Here is an 18,434-nt window from a genome sequence, read left to right as displayed (position 1 = left end):
TATGCCAATAATGGTGTGTTTGTGCGTGTGTGTGTGTGTGTGTGTGTATCAAAATTACCAGTAAAAAGATTTGCAGTCAAAGGCAAAACCCCAAATAGACACTTGCCAATGTCTAAAGGCTGTAAAGTTTTGAATGAGAGAATATAAAATTAAAATTGAATCTTAGCAAGACATAATTGGTGTTTGTTCATTGGAGGATTCAAGTGGTTCCAGTGATTACTCTTAAAGGGGAAGTGCTACCTGCTGTTTGAAAAAGAAATAGAGGTTGTCCTACAAGGACTTTACCATAGGGATTCCTGTCTACTTCTCACACATATTACTGCAAAGCACTTTATGTAGAGCTACCTTTAGAAACCATTTATTATCTAGCATTTGTCAATTGGAACACGTTACAACTGTGTTCTATATGAGCTTCCTATAAGCTTTTGGTGCAATATAAACTGCTAATATTTACCTATGTGGCTTAGATATACTTTTAGAACCATGTTTATCTGCTTGATTTAATCCAAACTATTTGATCTTGTTAGGAAAAATAACTTAGGGTTACCCACTTCTGGGTTGTAAGAGGGGCCAAGGTCTAGAAGTGCTACTTTGTTGTACCAATGCTGATCCTCTAGAATGGTCTCCGCTTGAAGTCAGAACTTTATTTATGGGAAATGAGCTTTTCAGTCATTTGTTTCAGTAAAATAAATTATTTGAGCTCCAGACTTCATTTAGAATGAAAAAAGCTAGGGGATGAACTATTAACCCTGCTGTTCTGTTCGGGTCTGTGAGACCCGAAATCAAGGTTTGAGACCCTGTAAAAAATTTTCCCTGCATATCTGAAACTTGAAATTTCATGACTTTTCATCATTTCAGGGGTTCTCTCTATGAGAATTTTTTTGGGGGGGTGGGAGGTTTCTTTCTTGCTGAAAAAAAAAAACTCCCTAATGTTATGTTCCCGGGTCACCCTGACCCGGACCGAAAACTCTTCATTTGCAGTGCTTAAGTTTGGTCTTTTTGAAAGCTTTTTTCACTTGGAAAGTAGTCTGAACATTTCTTCACACAATGGAATGAAAATTGAACTGAAAAAATTAATCCTTATTGGTTTATTTTGCCCATAAATGTGCCTCCCCCCCGTTTTTGTGAAAGTTTTTTCAATTTATGGATAGTTTTGCTTGCAAAATGCAGTCTATTTTACTGGAGTTGGTGTGGGAATGGTACCTTGAACATTTCTGAATATAAGAAAAATATAAAGGAACTGAAAAAAATGATTCTTACTGTTTTTTTAACATCAGAAATAAGGCCTCCCCCCCCCCTGGCTGCTTGCAACAATTTTCACTTTTTATTTTTTTATGCTCCAAATCCGAAATATTCTTTAAAATCTTACGCATTCATTTACTCAATTTAACAATGCTGATCATCAAAAAAATATTTGTGGGGGTGGGGAAAAAATTTTTTTCTTGGCAAAAAAAAAGTCACATTTACTCTGTTCGGGTCATATAGACCCGGATCAAAATGATTTTTTTTAGGTACTTGAATTTGGTCTTTTTGAAAACTTTTTCCACTGGAAAACTAGTTTGAACATTTATGAACATAATGATATGAAAATTGAACTGGAAAAATTGAGACTTATATTTTTATTTTGATCAAAAAGCCCCTCCCCCCATCCTTTTTGAATTTCGTGTCAATTTATATTTTTTAAGGCTACAAATCCCTAAGGAATTTTCCCCCAAAAGGTTTGATATACTAAATTGAACAATCCTGAACATAAGAAAAATATAAATGAACTGAAAAAAATGACTCTTATTGGTTTATTGTTTTATACTCGAGTATAAGCCTACTCGAGTATAAGCCTATTTGAGTATAAGCATGGGGGCCCATTTATGAGCAAAATAAACCAATAAGGATCATTTTTTCAGTTTAATTTTCATATCATTATGTTCAGAAATGTTCAAGCTACCAATCCCACACCAAAATAGAATAGTAAAATAGAATGCATTTTGCAGGCAAAATTATCAATAAACTCAAAAGTTTTGATATACTAAATTGAACAATCCTAAACATAAGAAAAATAGAAATGAACTGAAAAAAAATGATTCTTATTGGTTTATTTTTGAATATAAGACCATATCATTTTATACTCGAGTATAAGCCTACTCGAGTATAAGCCTATTTGAGTATAAGCATGGGGGCCCATTTATGAGCAAAATAAACCAATAAGGATTAATTTTCTCAGTTCAATTTTCATATCATTGTGTGCAGAAATGTTCAAGCTACCAATCCCACACCAACTTTAGTAAAATAGAATGGATTTTGCAAGCAAAACTATCCATAAATTGAAAAAACTTTCACAAAAACGGGGGGGGAGGCACATTTATGTGCAAAATAAACCAATAAGGATTAATTTTTTCAGTTCAATTTTCATTCCATTGTGTGCAGAAATGTTCAAACATGTTTCCAGGTGAAAAAAGCTTTCAAAAAGACCAAACATAAGCACTGCAAATGAAGAGTTTTCGGTCCGGGTCAGGGTGACCCGGGAACATAACATTAGGAACTTTTTTCGAACAGAACAGCAGGGTTAAAGCGTAGTTATTTACATAGTAGAAATTCAGCTAATGTCTGAAAGAAATTGTTATGCATTTCAGATTAAAATTTTAATTTAATTAAATCTTTTGACTTCCGGGTTGTGGCAGCGCTGCGATGGGAGGTAGGGGATAGAGCTCCTTCCCCGAACCTCCAATTTTCTTTTCAGAGGCCGCTATCTGCGGTCCTATCAGACTCAGAAGGTTCGGTCCTGGGAAAGGGGGTCTCCTGGATCCCGAGGGACTGATTGCCACAGTCCCAATGGAGAGGGATTACCCTGCAGCTCCGGTAAAGAACAACCGAGGCCCAGCTATGGCAGGCTCTCGGCCATAGCAGCGCGCACATGCAGAAGGAAGGAGAAACGTTTTCAAAGAAGTCAACCAGAGAAGATCAACAGAGAGGAAGAAAAGGTAAAAGGAAAAGGAAAAAGCATAGAATCCAGATTGCACAAGATTAATTTTATAAGGAAAGACTTTGAAATAAGGTGAACATAGAGAAGTTTTAAAGAATTTAAAGCCAGCACGAATGAAAAATTACTAACCGGAACTTGATTACTCGTGATCACACTGTAAGAACAAAGGAACAAAGGAACTGCGTAAACTGCATTAATATTTTTTCCTTTTTCTATCTTTTTTGATAATCCTAACCCTGGAAAGAACTAAGAATTAAAAATATACTTCAGTTAAGACTCAGGGGTTTAGGATTTGTACCTGTATGACTTTTTATAAACCAAAGCAAAAGGAAACTGTATTGGCTATTCATTTGCTCTCTTGGGACATAAGCAGTTAATCCCATGATCTTAAAGAGACAGTGTGAAAGAAATTACAACGTGAAATATAAAGACAAAAGGGCTAAAATAATAAATGTGAAATAATAGATCTGAAAATTAAGAATTGACTACATGATGCTATAAAGCTGTGATTGTAATTGAATTAATGCTATTGGAATAAAAAGAGAAAACTACAAATCGGTGGATTAATTCAAGAGAGACTTAAATTGTATCCGGAATATTTTGATTTTATGATGGAATAATTTGGACATTGCAATTGGACTTTTGACTTGGAATAACCATGAAGTCAGAGGATTAATTTGAAAGTGATTGAACTAAAATTTGGACAGAACTTTTATCTCATTGGATTACAATTTACAATTGAAGATTTTTGCTTTCACCTGTGCGAGACTGTCTGATTCTTTGTTTATGTACAGAAACAAATTTGAGATTTAAAGACTAAATAAAAGAAGAAAGAAAGAAGAATCGATATTGACATATTTATAGTGAATTTTCTTTATATATTATGGGTTTTTTTTCTGTGGTAGGCTGTTAAAGTATAAAATGAAGTGCTAAGGTTTTTTTTTTCATTTTCTACCTCTTGGTCTGGTATACAGTACCCCCAACTCCTAATAACCTAATTGTATTGGATACTGTTTTGGATATTGTGATTTTATACTACTATAATGCAACATATATTCTTTTTTTATATATAGATATTAACTGATTAATAACAAATATACTGATATATATTAGATGCTTATCTAGAACTGTTTTAAAACTGCAATAATTAATTAATTATATAACTCGATATATAAATTTTATAATTAAGGTTTTTCTTTTTTATCGTATTTGTTGTTTAATTGCTTTGTACTTTTCAATTTTTGTCTTTTTCATTATTGTGATTTCATATATTTGAATACTTAATTAATTGCAAAATAGTTAGATAAATTAGGTTATATAACAAAATTTTGAATAACTACATATATATTTGAAGAACCTTTTCTTTTTCCTTTTCTCTTTTAACATTTAATATTTTACATTTTATATATCTACTTCACTTACATTGATAAACAAATTGTGGTTTTCTACCCCATTTATATTCTACCTAAATACTTGTATTAAGCTTATCATATAGCTACATTTAGTTTATTAATTGATGTTTTAATAATTAATTTAGTTTAAAATATCTGGTAAATTACCTAGAAATATTTTCAAGTTATTAAGTACATGCCATTTTGGAAGCATATCAATCTAAGAGGTTTGAGAAACTCTTTTAGGATGTCAAGCACGTCAACTATAATTAAAACTACAAAAAACAGACCTTAACTCCATCTTCAACTCCACAAGGATCTCCATCGCCATCCCCACTACAACAAAGAACGATAACAACTATGTTGGCCAAGGAAAAAGATAAGGATAAGGAGAAAAGTTCGGCCCAGCCAACTCTCCAGACTATTCAAGATTTCTTGGCAGTTATTCAAGACTTCATGCAGAAAACTCAAATTTCCATGGAAACAAATAGAGAAGAAGCAAGAAAACACCATGAAGATATAAAAACAGAAATGGGAGAGTTGAAAGTTAAAATGGGAGACATGAAAGAAAGCATGAAAGTAATGGATGGAAAAATATAAGTTATACAACAAGCTTTAAAAGATAATGATCAACAGATGAAAACTGTGAAAGAAAAGATGGAGAAAGCAGAACAGAAAATTGATGAATTTGAAGAACATAGTAGCATAATCAATAGAGGATTTGATGAAGAAATAACTCACCTAGAGCTACAATGCGCCTCACACAGACAGAGATTTCAAAATGTAACTGAAGAAAAAGATGAATGTTTAAGTTCAAAAATGGCAGAAATAATTGGAGAGATCTTACAAATAGATCCTCAAGAACTGATAAAAGAAATTGATGAAATTTACAGAGTTCAGACCAGCTATGCCAGAAAGCATAACTTACCATGGGAGGCGCATATTAAGTTCATCAGGAAGACAATCAGAGATGACATTTTAAAATGGACAAGAAATGAAAGCTTGAACTATAAAGGAAAAGATATAATACTAAAACAAGTCCCAAAAAGAGTGAGGGAAAGCAGGAGGGAATATTATTTCCTTACTAGAATATTAATCAAAGAAAACATAACTTTCCAATGGCTTATCCCTGAAGCTCTCCCTATATTGGCAAGGTGCCAGAATAAAGATGGAGAATGTAGATGAAGCTAGGGTGTTTTATGAAGAAAGTGGTTTCAACAGGTCCGAACAACCATGCAAAGAAATTAAAGACAGAGAAGAGGAGCAGGGGGCTACCTGCAAAGAGAGGGAGGAAATACAAGGTGTCAGGAGAAAACAAACACAAACACAACAAGAACTGGTACTAAGCAGCAAACTACGAGAACCTAAAGAAACCAAGAAATACTATAAATAGAGATGTTGTCAGACATAAAAATCTTTTTGGTAAATGTAAATGGATTAAATAACTCAAGAAAAAGAAAACAAATATTTGCAAAACTCAAAAAACAAAGAACGCAAATAAATATTTTACAAGAAGTGCACATTAAAAAATTGAATAGAAAATTATTATGTAATTCAAAATTACGAAATATATATACAAGCTTAGCGGATCAAAAGAAAAGAGGTATAGCAACGTGTGTTGATGATACAATAGATACAAAACAACTATATAGTGATCAAGAAGGTAGAATTTTAATTGTACAATTAAAATTAAAATTAGAACCAAAACCTCTTGTCATTATATCTATATATGCACCAAACGACAATCAAAAACAATTTTACAAGGAACTACATAATAAAATAATTGAATTATCAATTGAAAATATGATAATAGTGGGCGATTTCAACGCAATTTCAAATAGTCAAATGGACTATTCAGGTAAAAAGAAAGAAAAGAAAAAGAAAACAATTTTGCCAACAACTTTCTGGGAAATGAGTTCAGAATTATTGTTAAAAGACATCTGGCGTGAACACCACCCACGAAATAAACAATACAGTGTTCCCTCGATTTTCGCGGGTTCGAACTTCGCGGAAAGTCTATACCACGGTTTTTCAAAAATATTAATTAAAAAATACTTTGTGGGTTTTTTCCCCTATACCACGGTTTTCCCCACCCGATGACGTCATATGTCATTGCCAAACTCGTTTGCCTTTAATAATTTTTTTTAATAAACTTTAATGAATAAACATGGTGAGTAATAATCTGAATGGTTCCTAAGGGAATGGAAAATTGCAATTTAGTGGTTTAAAGTGTTAAGGGAAGGCTTGTGATACTGTCCATAGCCAAAAATAGTGTATTTACTTCCGCATCCCTACTTCGCGGAAATTCAACTTTCGCGGGCGGTCTCGGAACGCATCCCCCGTGAAAAGCGAGGGAATACTGTATACTTTTTACTCGAATCCTCATAAAATATGGACCAGGGTAGACATGGCTTGGGCCCTAGCCCATACGTCTGAATTTATTACCGATATTGAAATAGAAACAAACAGCTGGGCAGATCATAACCCATTAGCAATTTACTGGAAAGGAAAGAAAAAACTAAATAATTGGCGAATGAATAGAAACATCCTGCAAGACCCTCAATATATAGAATGGATTGAAAAAGAATTAGAAACCTTCTTTAGTATAAATAAAAATACTGAAACAACGTCACAATGTGGGATACAACAAAGGCATATATTCGGGGTTGACAATTTCTTACATAGCAAAAAAAATAAAGAAAAAAAGAAACAATATCAACAATTAGAGAAAGAATTGAAAGAATTAGAATTACAATTACAATATAATGCATATGATAATAAAGTGAAAAGGAAGATGGAATTGTTAAAACATAAAATAAATTTGATAGAACAAGAAAAAATAGCTGCAAAAATAAAAAGAGCTAAACAGGAACATTTTGAGCACGCAAATAAGCCGGGAAGATGGTTAGCTTATAAACTGAGAAAAGATAGAGAAACTAAAATAATAAAGAAATTAGCAGATAGTAAAGGTATAATAAGACATAGAACAGATGAAAAGAAGGAAATAGTGTTAGAATTTTATAAAAATTTATACCAAAAAGAAGAAATAAAAGAAGAAAATATTTCTGATTTTTTAAGTTCTATTGACTTACTAATATTAACAGAAGACAAACAACAAAAGCTCAATGCACCATTTATAATGCTTGAATTACAACAAATACTTAAAAATCAGAAAAATAACAAAGCTACAGGTCAGGACGCTATATCCGCTGAGTTTTATAAATTAAATAGTAATATACTTACTTTAAACATGTTAGAGATTTTTAACAAGATAACAGCAAACGGTAAATTGCCTAGATCCTGGTCAGAAGCTTTAATAACATTGATACACAAATCAGAAACGGAGAAGGAAAAAAATTCAAAATTATAGACCAATACAGTGATCCCTCGATTATAGCGAGGGTTCCGTTCCAAGACCCCTCGCGATAATAGATTTTTCGCGATGTAGGGTTGTGGAAGTAAAAACACCATCTGCGCATGCGCGCCCTTTTTTTCATGGCCGCGCATGCGCAGATGGTGGAGTTTGCGTGGGCGGCGGCGGAAGACCTAGGGAAGGTTCCTTCAGCCGCCCAGCAGCTGATCTGCTAGGTAGCGCAGCAGCAGCAAGCAGACGAAGATCGGGGTTTTCCCTTTGCGTGGGCGGCGGGGAAACCCCGATCTTCGTCTGCTCGCTGCTGCTGCGGCTGCCCAGCAGCTGATCTGCTCGGTAGCGCAGCAGCAGCGAGCAGACGAAGATCGGGGTTTCCCCGCCGCCCACGCAAAGGGGAAACCCCGATTCGGCTCCTCGCTGCTGCTGCTGCGCTACCGAGCAGATCAGCTGCTGGGCGGCCGCAGCAGCAGCGAGCAGACGAAGATCGGGGTTTCCCCGCCGCCCACGCAAAGGGGAAACCCCGATTCGGCTCCTCGCTGCTGCTGCGCTACCGAGCAGATCAGCTGCTGGGCGGCCGAAGGAACCTTCCCTGGGTCTTCCTTGCTGATGCCCCCGCTCGCCTGCCCGCCGCCCGCCAGCAAGAGGGGGAGAGATAGAGAAAGAGAGAGAAGGAAAGAAAGAGATGAGACAGGGAGGAGGAGAGTGTGAGAGAGGAAGAAGCAAGATAGAGAGAGAGAGAAAGAAAGATGAGAAAGGAAGAGAGTGACGTCATCGGGTAGGAAAAATCGTGATATAGCGTTTCGCGAAGAACGAGATCACGAAAATCGAGGGATCACTGTGTTGTTATTGAACGTAGATTATAAATTTTTATTTCTATATACACAATTAGATTTAAAAATATTATGAATGAAATAATTCGTGAAGACCAAAATGGATTCTTGCCAGGTAGACAAATTAAAAACAATCTAAGGTCAATTATAAATACATTGGAATTTTATGAACAGCACCCAGAAAAACAAATGGTGTTAGTATTTTTAGATGCTAAAAAAGAATTCGATAACATTAATTGGACTTTTATGAAACTGCAATTAAATAAGATGAATGTTGGTATAAAAGTTTTCAATATTATTGATGCTATATACTCAAATCAATCAGCCAAAATGATTTTAAATAATGAACAAGCAGAAAGGTTAGAAATACATAGAGGAGTTAGACAGAGCTGCCCCATCTCATCATTGTTATTTATTTTAACACTAGAAACATTGTTAATAAAAATAAGAGCTAATAACGACATTAAAGGACTAGAGATTAAAAAAGAATCTTACAAAGTTCAGGCATTTGCCGACCACGTGGTCGTTATTATAGAAGACCCTTTGACATCAACATTAAAATTAATAGACCTAATAAAAGATTATGGGAAAGTGGCAGGTTTGAAAATTAACAAGAAAAAGATGCAATTATTAACAAAAAATATGACAGAATTACAGATAAACCAATTAGAAAAATTGACAAGTATGAAAATAACAAAGAAAGTAAAATATTTGGGTATTTGGATTACAGCCAAAGCTACTCGTATATACTCGAGTATAAGTCGCTTGATTATAAGTCGAGGCACCTACTTTTGCCACAAAAACTTGGGAAATTTATTGACTCCAGTATAAGTCGAGGGTGGAAATTGCAACGGCTACTGGTAACTTATAAAAATGGAAACCAATAAAATTACATCAATTGAGGCATCAGTAGATTAAATGTTTTAGAATATTTATTTCAAAGAAAGACAGTAAACTAGCTCTGTAAGTTTAAAAGAGGGTAAACAGGTACATGTCTCCCCCAAAGCAAGTATAGGCAAAAAAAATGCAAGTACAGTAATACCTCGTCTTAAGAACCTAATTGGTTCCCGGGGCAGGTTCGTAAGATGAAAAGTTCATAAGACGAAACATTGTTTCCCATAGGAAACAATGTAAGATGAAGAAGCCCCGCTGCCCGGCTGTCGTCTTTTGAAACAGTCGGGGGGCTTCTCGGTGGCCTCCCAAACGCTGAACCTGGAAGTTCGGGTTTGGCGTTCGGGTTCAGGAGGACGTCGAGAAGCCCCCCGGTTGTTTCAAAAAGCGAAAGCCAGGCGGCGGGGCTTCTCGGCAGCGGCGGCTTCGTAAGACGGAAAACGTTTGTAAGAGGCAAAAAATTTCTGAACCCCGGGTTCCTATCTCGGGTTGTTCGTATCATGAGGTACCACTGTACCTAGGTACTTACCTCAATCCCCTGCTCTTGCTGATTTGGGTTAGGGTTAGGATATTTGGCCTCTCCTTGCCTCAAAGAGATACAATTTCCCTGTATATTTACTATTACTGAACATCCAAAATATACTATTTAATTCTATGTATATATGCCATATGTGTACATAAATATTACACACAGGCACACAAAAATATGTACCGTACATTATCTACTATATAAACTGTATGTTTATATATATATAGAGAGAGAGCTCTTGTAAAATTATATACAGTACATTCAACCTCACTTACTGTAATAGGAAAAACAAACCCAGAGTCCACTTTCTGCCACACAGTTAACCATAACTAGAACATTACACATGTCTTCAGATGTACCGGTACTTCCCTAGCTTGCACATCACTGTTAGAGCTAGGAAATGTCATGGATTGAGTAAAATCTGGTGATTCTCACTTAACAACGATTTTGCTTAACAACAAATTTTGAGCTCAATTGTGGTCATAGGTCTTTGTCTGTCTGTCTTCCTTCCTTTCCTGTCTGTCTGTCCCCCCTCCTCTCCCCTCCCCAGGTAAATTACAGAGTCAATGCTGTACTGTTTTTTTATTTAAGATTACAAAGCAAATGAAGAATCATTTTGCGTATTCTCTAAAATTTCTTCAGTGGGATCCATAGCTTATCTGGCAAAAGATTTTTCACCTGGGAAAACTTTTTAGTGTTGACATTAGGCACAGCCAGACAAATGTCTTAAAAGGCAAACAAACTGTCAAAAAAAGTATGTTTTTTAAAAATATAATATCTTGGTTGTTGAATTTAATTCTGCCTTGGTACGGGGCAGTCCCCGCAGATAGGTGGCTGGTGAGGACCACGCACTCCCATCTTCGTTTCCACTGGAGTTACAGGAAAGTTTAGGGACCCCTGCCCCTTCGAGAAACGCCTCGGCGGTGACATTCTGAGAGTTTTTGCCTCCCCACTCCGAAAACCCCGCTTCTTGGCACCTTGCCGAGGCTGAGAGGAGAGTGATTTAAAAAGGCACTCTCGGCTTGGGGTTTTCTCCCCGCTGAAATGTTTCTCTCGCCGCTGACAAGTTGCTCGCCCGCCGCCCTCAACGCCCGCTTTGTCCTCGACCGGCAGAAGAAGAAAACCATGTCCTTTCCTGTCGCTCTCTTCCCTGCAAATCGAAAAGTGAAATTAAAAGCTCTCGTTTTCTCCTGCGTCTAAACAAAATTACCGAAGCGCATGGTAATTTTGTTTAACAGCCAACCACTCCAACGACACACGAGAGGGAGAGGGGGGAAAAGCTGGTGAGGTAGGGTGGGGGGTGTTGAGAAGACAGAAGCAAGAATCCACCCCCACCCCACCTCACCGGCTTTACCCCCCTCTAGTGCGGCGTTGGGGTGGTTGGCTGGCTCCTTTTCTTATGCATGAGGGGAAAAAAACTGTAAGCAAAGGAGGCAGCCAAGCACCCCAACGCCGCGCTAGAGGGGGGAAAAGCCGGTGAGGTGGGGTGGGGGTGTATTCTTGCTTCTGTCTTCTTGACACCCCCCACCCCACCTCACCGACTTCCCCCCCCTCAAGCGCGGCGTTGGGGTGGTTGGCTGGCTCCTTTTCTTGCATGCAAGAGGGGGAAAAACTGTAAGCAAAAGAGGCAGCCAACAACTCCAACGCCACGCTAGAGGGGGGAAAAGCCAGTGAGGTGAGGTGGGGGGGTGTCGAGAAGACAGAAGCAAGAATCCAGCACCCCCACCTCACCGGCTTTTTTCCCCTCGCGTGCAAGCTACCTCAGCCAGGAAGAGGCGATAGCTCCTTCACCCGCCAAAGCCAGCAATGCCTGCCAGGCTCCCATGGGTGCCCTCTTGTGGTGACTTTTCAGTCACCCGAGTATAACCGGAGTTCGGGTTTTTCAGCCCATTTTTTGAGCTGAAAAACTCGACTTATACTCGAGTATATACGGTATATCATTAAAAAATGATAACTGTGAAACTTTTTGGTCAAATTAAAAAAGATTTAGAAATATGGAATAATTTACAATTAACATTACTTGGAAGAATTTCTACAATAAAAATGAACATTCTCCCCAAATTACTGTTTTTATTTCAGGTAATTCCAATTAATCCAGGAGTAAAATTTTTTAAAGAATTGACTAAGATTACAAAAAAATTTATATGACAAGGGAAAAAACCAAGAATAAAACAAAGTGCATTAGGAGATTTGAAGGAGAGGGGCAGGCTCGCCCTTCCAAATTGGAAGTTATATTATCAAGCAGCGGCCTTATCTTGGATAAAAGAATGGTTAACTCTGGAAAATAGAAGATTAAATCTTGAAGGACACGACTTAATGCTAGGATGGCATGCTTTTATTTGATATGATAAGTACAAACAACATTCCTACTTTAAGAGACATACAATTAGAAAGGCCTTATTGAATGAATGAAATGCGATAAGGAAAAATCATTTTTTAATAATGCCAGAATGGATCTCTCCAATAGAAGCTATATGTCTACCAAATTTATTACAAGAAGGTAAAATATGGAAGTATAGGGATGTATTAGATAATCAACTGAAATTAAAAACGAGACAAGAGTTCCAACAAGTTGCGGTGGTAATGGATTGGTGGCAGTATGCACAGATTAAATCCAGATTTCAAAAATATGTAAGAACATATATATTTAAGAAAGACAACAACATATTAGGAAAGATATTAATTTAAAATCAAGGAAAATTGATCGGAAAGGTATATAAATACTTGATTAATTATAGGACGATAGGTTGGATCTTAAAAGATAATATGATTAGTTGGTGTAAAAATTTAGGAAAGGAAATAGCTTTAGATACATGGAAAAAGGTCTGGACATACAATTGGAAAATAACCAAATCAATCTCTTTTAAAGAAAATCAAATAAAGATGTTCTATAGATGGCATTTGCCACCTAATAGAATTTCAAAGATGTTCCCAAATACATCACCCAATTGTTGGAAATGTAAAAAAGAAATCAGTACATATTTTCATTTACGGTGGACGTGTCTGAATGCAAAGACTTATTGAAATAAGGTGGAAAGATGGCTAAGAGAAATAACAGAACAAGAAATTAGGAAGACTCCAGAATTTTTTTTATTAGGTATCACAAATAATAAATATAAAAAATAAATATATTATTTAATAATTCATATTTTAGTAGCTGCAAGGATTGTTTTTGCACAAAGATGGAAAGAAATAGAAATCCCCAAGGATGAGGAGGTCTTTAGTAAGATTATGGAATGCGCAGAATTAGATATGATGATGAGGCGGTTAAATAACCAAATAGAAACACAATTTTATAAAACCTGGCAAAAGGTTTATACAGTGGTACCTCATGATACGAACCCCTCATCATACGAACTTTTCGAGATACGAACCCAGGGTTCGGAATTTTTTTGCCTCTTCTTACGAACTTTTTTCACCATACGAACCTGCCAAGCCGCCACTGAGATTCCCCACCTCCGGAGTTTCGTTGCAAGCCATGCGCAGGTTTTTGTGATCCTGGGATCCCCTGAGGCTCCCCTCCATGGGAAACCCCACCTCCTGACTTCCGCGTTTTTGCAATGTAGTGAGGAAATCCCAGGAGGGGAATCCCAAGATTACAAAAACAGGCACTCTGCTGGGCAGAGTAGGGGGGACAAAAACAGGAAGAAAAGACTCATGGAGCTCAACGGAGGAGAAAGGTGTGGGGGAGATGAGGAGAGAGAGGTGGACAAAAACGGGAAGAAAAGGCTCATGGAGCTCAAGGGAGGAGAAAGGTGTGGGGGAGATGAGGAGAAAGAGGTGGACAAAAACGGGAAGAAAAGACTCATGGAGCTCAAGGGAGGAGAAAGGTGTGGGGGAGATGAGAGAGAGGTGGACAAAAATGGGAAGAAAAGGCTCATGGAGCTCAAGGAAGGAGAAAGGTGTGGGGGAGATAAGAAGAGAGAGGTGGGCAAAAACGGGAGGGAAAGGCTCATGGAGCTCAAGGGAGAAGAAAGGTGTGGGGGAGATGAGGAGAGGGGGGCAAAAACGGGAAGAAAAGGCTCATGGGGCTCAAGGGAGGAGAAAGGTGTGGGGGAGATGAGGAGAGAGAGGTGGACAAAAACAGGAAGAAAAAGCTCATGGAGCCTCAGGGAAGGAGAAAGGTGTGGGGGAGATGAGGAGAGAGAGGTGGGCAAAAATGGGAGGGAAAGGCTCATGGAACTCAAGGGAGAAGAAAGGTGTGGGGGAGATGAGGGGAGAGAGGTGGGCAAAAACGGGAGGGAAAGGCTCATGGAGCTCAAGGGAGGAGAAAGGTGTGGGGGAGATGAGGAGAGGTGGACAAAAACGGAAGGGAAAGGCTCATGGAGCTCAAGGGAGAAGGAAGGTGTGGGGGAGATGAGGAAAGAGAGGTGGGCAAAAACGGGAAGAAAAGGCTCATGGAGCTCAAGGGAGGAGAAAGGTGTGGGGGAGATGAGGAAAGAGAGGGGTGGACAAAAACGGGAAGACAAGGCTCATGGAGCTCAAGGGAGGAGAAAGGTGTGGGGGAGATGAGGAGAGAGAGGTGGGCAAAAACGGGAAGAAAAGGCTCATGGAGCTCAAGGGAGGAGAAATGTGTGGGGGAGATGAGGAAAGAGAGGTGGACAAAAACGGGAAGAAAAGGCTCATGGAGCTCAAGGGAGGAGAAAGGTGTAGGGGAGATGAGGAGAGAGAGGTGGGCAAAAACGGGAAGAAAAGGCTCATGGAGCTCCAGGGAGAAGAAAGGTATGGGGGAGATGAGGAGAGAGAGGTGGGCAAAAATGGGAAGAAAAGGCTCATGGAGCTCAAGGGAGGAGAAAGGTGTGGGGGAGATGAGAGAGAGGTGGGCAAAAACGGGAAAGGCTCATGGAGCTCAAGGGAGGAGAAAGGTGAGGAGGAGATGAGGAGAGGTGGGCAAAAACGGGAGGGAAAGGCTCATGGAGCTCCAGGGAGGAGAAAGGTATGGGGGAGATGAGGAGAGAGAGGTGGGCAAAAACGGGAAGAAAAGGCTCATAAAGCTCAAGGGAGAAGAAAGGTGTGGGGGAGATGAGGAGAGAGAGGTGGGCAAAAACGGGAGGGAAAGGCTCATGGAGCTCAAGGGAGAAGAAAGGTATGGGGGAGATGAGGAGAGAGAGGTCGGCAAAAACGGGAGGGAAAGGCTCATGGAGCTCAAGGGAGGAGAAAGGTGTGGGGGAGATGAGGAGAGAGAGGGGTGGACAAAAACAGGAAAAAACTCTCATGGAGCTCAAGGGAGGAGAAAGGTGTGGGGGAGATGAGGACAGAGAGGTGGGGAAAAACGGGAAGAAAAGGCTCATGGAGCTCAAGGGAGGAGAAAGGTATGGGGGAGATGAGGAGAGAGAGGGGTGGACAAAAACGGGAAGAAAAGGCTCATGGAGCTCAAGGGAGGAGAAAGGTGTGGGGGAGATGAGGAGAGAGAGGTGGGCAAAAACGGGAAGAAAAGACTCATGGAGCTCAAGGGAAGAGAAAGGTGTGGGGGAGATGAGGAGAGTTGGGCAAAAACGGGAAGAAAAGGCTCATGGAGCTCAAGGGAGGAGAAAGGTGTGGGGGAGATGAGGAGAGGTGAGCAAAAACGGGAGGGAAAGGCTCATGGAGCTCAAGGGAGGAGAAAGGTGTGGGGGAGATGAGGAGAGAGAGGTGGGCAAAAACGGGAAGAAAAGGCTCATGGAGCTCAAGGGAGAAGAAAGGTGAGGAGGAGATGAGGAGAGGTGAGCAAAAACGGGAGGGAAAGGCTCATGGAGCTCAAGGGAGGAGAAAGGTGTGGGGGAGATGAGGAGAGAGAGGTGGGCAAAAACGGGAAGAAAAGGCTCATGGAGCTCAAGGGAGAAGAAAGGTGTGGGGGAGATGAGGAGAGAGAGGTGGGGGAAAACGGGAGGGAAATCCTCATGGAGCTCAAGAGAGAAGAAAGGTGTGGGGGAGATGAGGAGAGAGAGGGGTGGACAAAAACAGGAAAAAAACTCTCATGGAGCTCAAGGGAGAAGAAAGGTGTGGGGGAGATGAGGAGAGAGAGGTGGGCAAAAACGGGAGAGAAATTAGCTCATGGACCTCAAGGGAGGAGAAAGGTGTGGGGGAGATGAGGAGAGGTGGACAAAAATGGGAAGAAAAGGCTCATGGAGCTCAAGGGAGGAGAAAGGTGTGGGGAAGATGAGGAGAGAGAGGTGGGCAAAAACGGGAGGGAAAGGCTCATGGAGCTCAAGGGAGGAGAAAGGTGTGGGGGAGATGAGGAAAGAGAGATGGGCAAAAACGGGAAGAAAAGGCTCATGGAGCTCAAGGGAGAAGAAAGGTGTGGGGGAGATGAGGAGAGAGAGGTCGGCAAAAACGGGAGGGAAAGGCTCATGGAGCTCAAGGGAGGAGAAAGGTGTGGGGGAGATGAGGAGAGAGAGGGGTGGACAAAAACAGGAAAAAACTCTCATGGAGCTCAAGGGAGGAGAAAGGTGTGGGGGAGATGAGGACAGAGAGGTGGGGAAAAACGGGAAGAAAAGGCTCATGGAGCTCAAGGGAGGAGAAAGGTATGGGGGAGATGAGGAGAGAGAGGGGTGGACAAAAACGGGAAGAAAAGGCTCATGGAGCTCAAGGGAGGAGAAAGGTGTGGGGGAGATGAGGAGAGAGAGGTGGGCAAAAACGGGAAGAAAAGACTCATGGAGCTCAAGGGAAGAGAAAGGTGTGGGGGAGATGAGGAGAGTTGGGCAAAAACGGGAAGAAAAGGCTCATGGAGCTCAAGGGAGGAGAAAGGTGTGGGGGAGATGAGGAGAGGTGAGCAAAAACGGGAGGGAAAGGCTCATGGAGCTCAAGGGAGGAGAAAGGTGTGGGGGAGATGAGGAGAGAGAGGTGGGCAAAAACGGGAAGAAAAGGCTCATGGAGCTCAAGGGAGAAGAAAGGTGAGGAGGAGATGAGGAGAGGTGAGCAAAAACGGGAGGGAAAGGCTCATGGAGCTCAAGGGAGGAGAAAGGTGTGGGGGAGATGAGGAGAGAGAGGTGGGCAAAAACGGGAAGAAAAGGCTCATGGAGCTCAAGGGAGAAGAAAGGTGTGGGGGAGATGAGGAGAGAGAGGTGGGGGAAAACGGGAGGGAAATCCTCATGGAGCTCAAGAGAGAAGAAAGGTGTGGGGGAGATGAGGAGAGAGAGGGGTGGACAAAAACAGGAAAAAAACTCTCATGGAGCTCAAGGGAGAAGAAAGGTGTGGGGGAGATGAGGAGAGAGAGGTGGGCAAAAACGGGAGAGAAATTAGCTCATGGACCTCAAGGGAGGAGAAAGGTGTGGGGGAGATGAGGAGAGGTGGACAAAAATGGGAAGAAAAGGCTCATGGAGCTCAAGGGAGGAGAAAGGTGTGGGGAAGATGAGGAGAGAGAGGTGGGCAAAAACGGGAGGGAAAGGCTCATGGAGCTCAAGGGAGGAGAAAGGTGTGGGGGAGATGAGGAAAGAGAGGTGGGCAAAAACGGGAAGAAAAGGCTCATGTAGCTCAAGGGAGGAGGAAGGTGTAGGGGAGATGAGGAGAGAGAGGTGGGCAAAAACGGGAAGAAAAGGCTCATGGAGCTCAAGGGAGGAGAAAGGTATAGAGAGATGAGGAGAGAGAGGTGGGCAAAAACGGGAAGAAAAGGCTCATGGAGTTCAAGGGAGAAGAAAGGTGTTCGCCTCAGCTTTATCTCGCCGCTGCTTTTTTTTTTAAAGCCTTAATATTTTGGATTCTCCTAATGGGCTTTCACGCATTATTGGCTTTTCCATTGATTCCTATTGGAAACATTGTTTCATCTTATGAACTTTTCACCTTACGAACCTCGTCCCAGAACCAATTAAGTTCGTAAGACGAGGTATTACTGTAGTTGGTGGAATAAAAGAAATGTTTAAAGATGTTAAAACAAAGAGTTTAATAGTTAAATTTATTAGATAGAATATATTATGTAAAGATATTTTAAAGAAATGTTTACTTTTCTGAATTGATCTAAACTATAATTAGTTTTTCCTTTTTGTATTAAGAAGACTTCAATATTGAGTGGAGCAATTGTAGCTCCTTTTTATGTTATGTGTTATGTTTTGTCTATTTTATGTTTGTTTGACATGTTGTGTCTTTTATTTTGAAAATAATAAAAAAATTTTTTTTAAAAAATAAAATTTTAATTTTTATGGGCTAAGATGCTTTCATTTATGTTAGAGAAAGTTTTTCCACTTATGGTCAAATAAGAATGCAGTGATCCCCCGATCATTGCGAGGGTTCCATTCCAGGACCCTCCCGCAACGAGTGGGTTTTCGCGAAGTAGCGCTGCGGAAGTAAAAACACCATCTGCACATGCGCAGATGGTGTTTTTACTTCCCAGCAGCGAGGAGCCGAAGATTGGGGTTTCCCCGCCGCCCACGCGAACTCCTCGCTGCTGCCGCGCCCGCCGCTCGCCCGCCCTTCGCCTGGCCACCCGCCGTTCGCTCCCTGCTCGCCCGGCCACCCGGGTTCGTTTGGCTTC

At 40.4% G+C, this 18,434-nt stretch overlaps 1 protein-coding gene across 17 annotated transcripts in view; it reads right to left on the bottom strand.

Moving 5' to 3' along the window:
* The window catches only part of USP15 (ubiquitin specific peptidase 15), a 230,599-nt gene that overhangs the window by 195,831 nt on the left and 16,334 nt on the right, over nt 1-18,434 (bottom strand). Inside the window, exon 5 of one of the 17 annotated variants that reach the window (XM_070755614.1) lies at nt 10,630-11,138. The exons of the other annotated variants lie outside the window; for them this stretch is intronic. Within the exon in view, the coding sequence (XP_070611715.1) occupies nt 10,876-11,138 (263 nt within the window). The 3' untranslated portion in view covers nt 10,630-10,875. Of the gene's footprint in view, nt 1-10,629; nt 11,139-18,434 lie in introns of those variants that run through there. 17 annotated transcript variants of the gene reach the window in all.

This window comes from Erythrolamprus reginae, chromosome 6 (genome assembly GCF_031021105.1).
Source record: "Erythrolamprus reginae isolate rEryReg1 chromosome 6, rEryReg1.hap1, whole genome shotgun sequence".
Taxonomy (NCBI): Eukaryota; Metazoa; Chordata; class Lepidosauria; order Squamata; family Dipsadidae; genus Erythrolamprus; species Erythrolamprus reginae.
The sequence above is the reverse complement of the archived record's forward strand: the minus strand, read 5'-3'. Positions and strand labels throughout refer to the sequence as shown.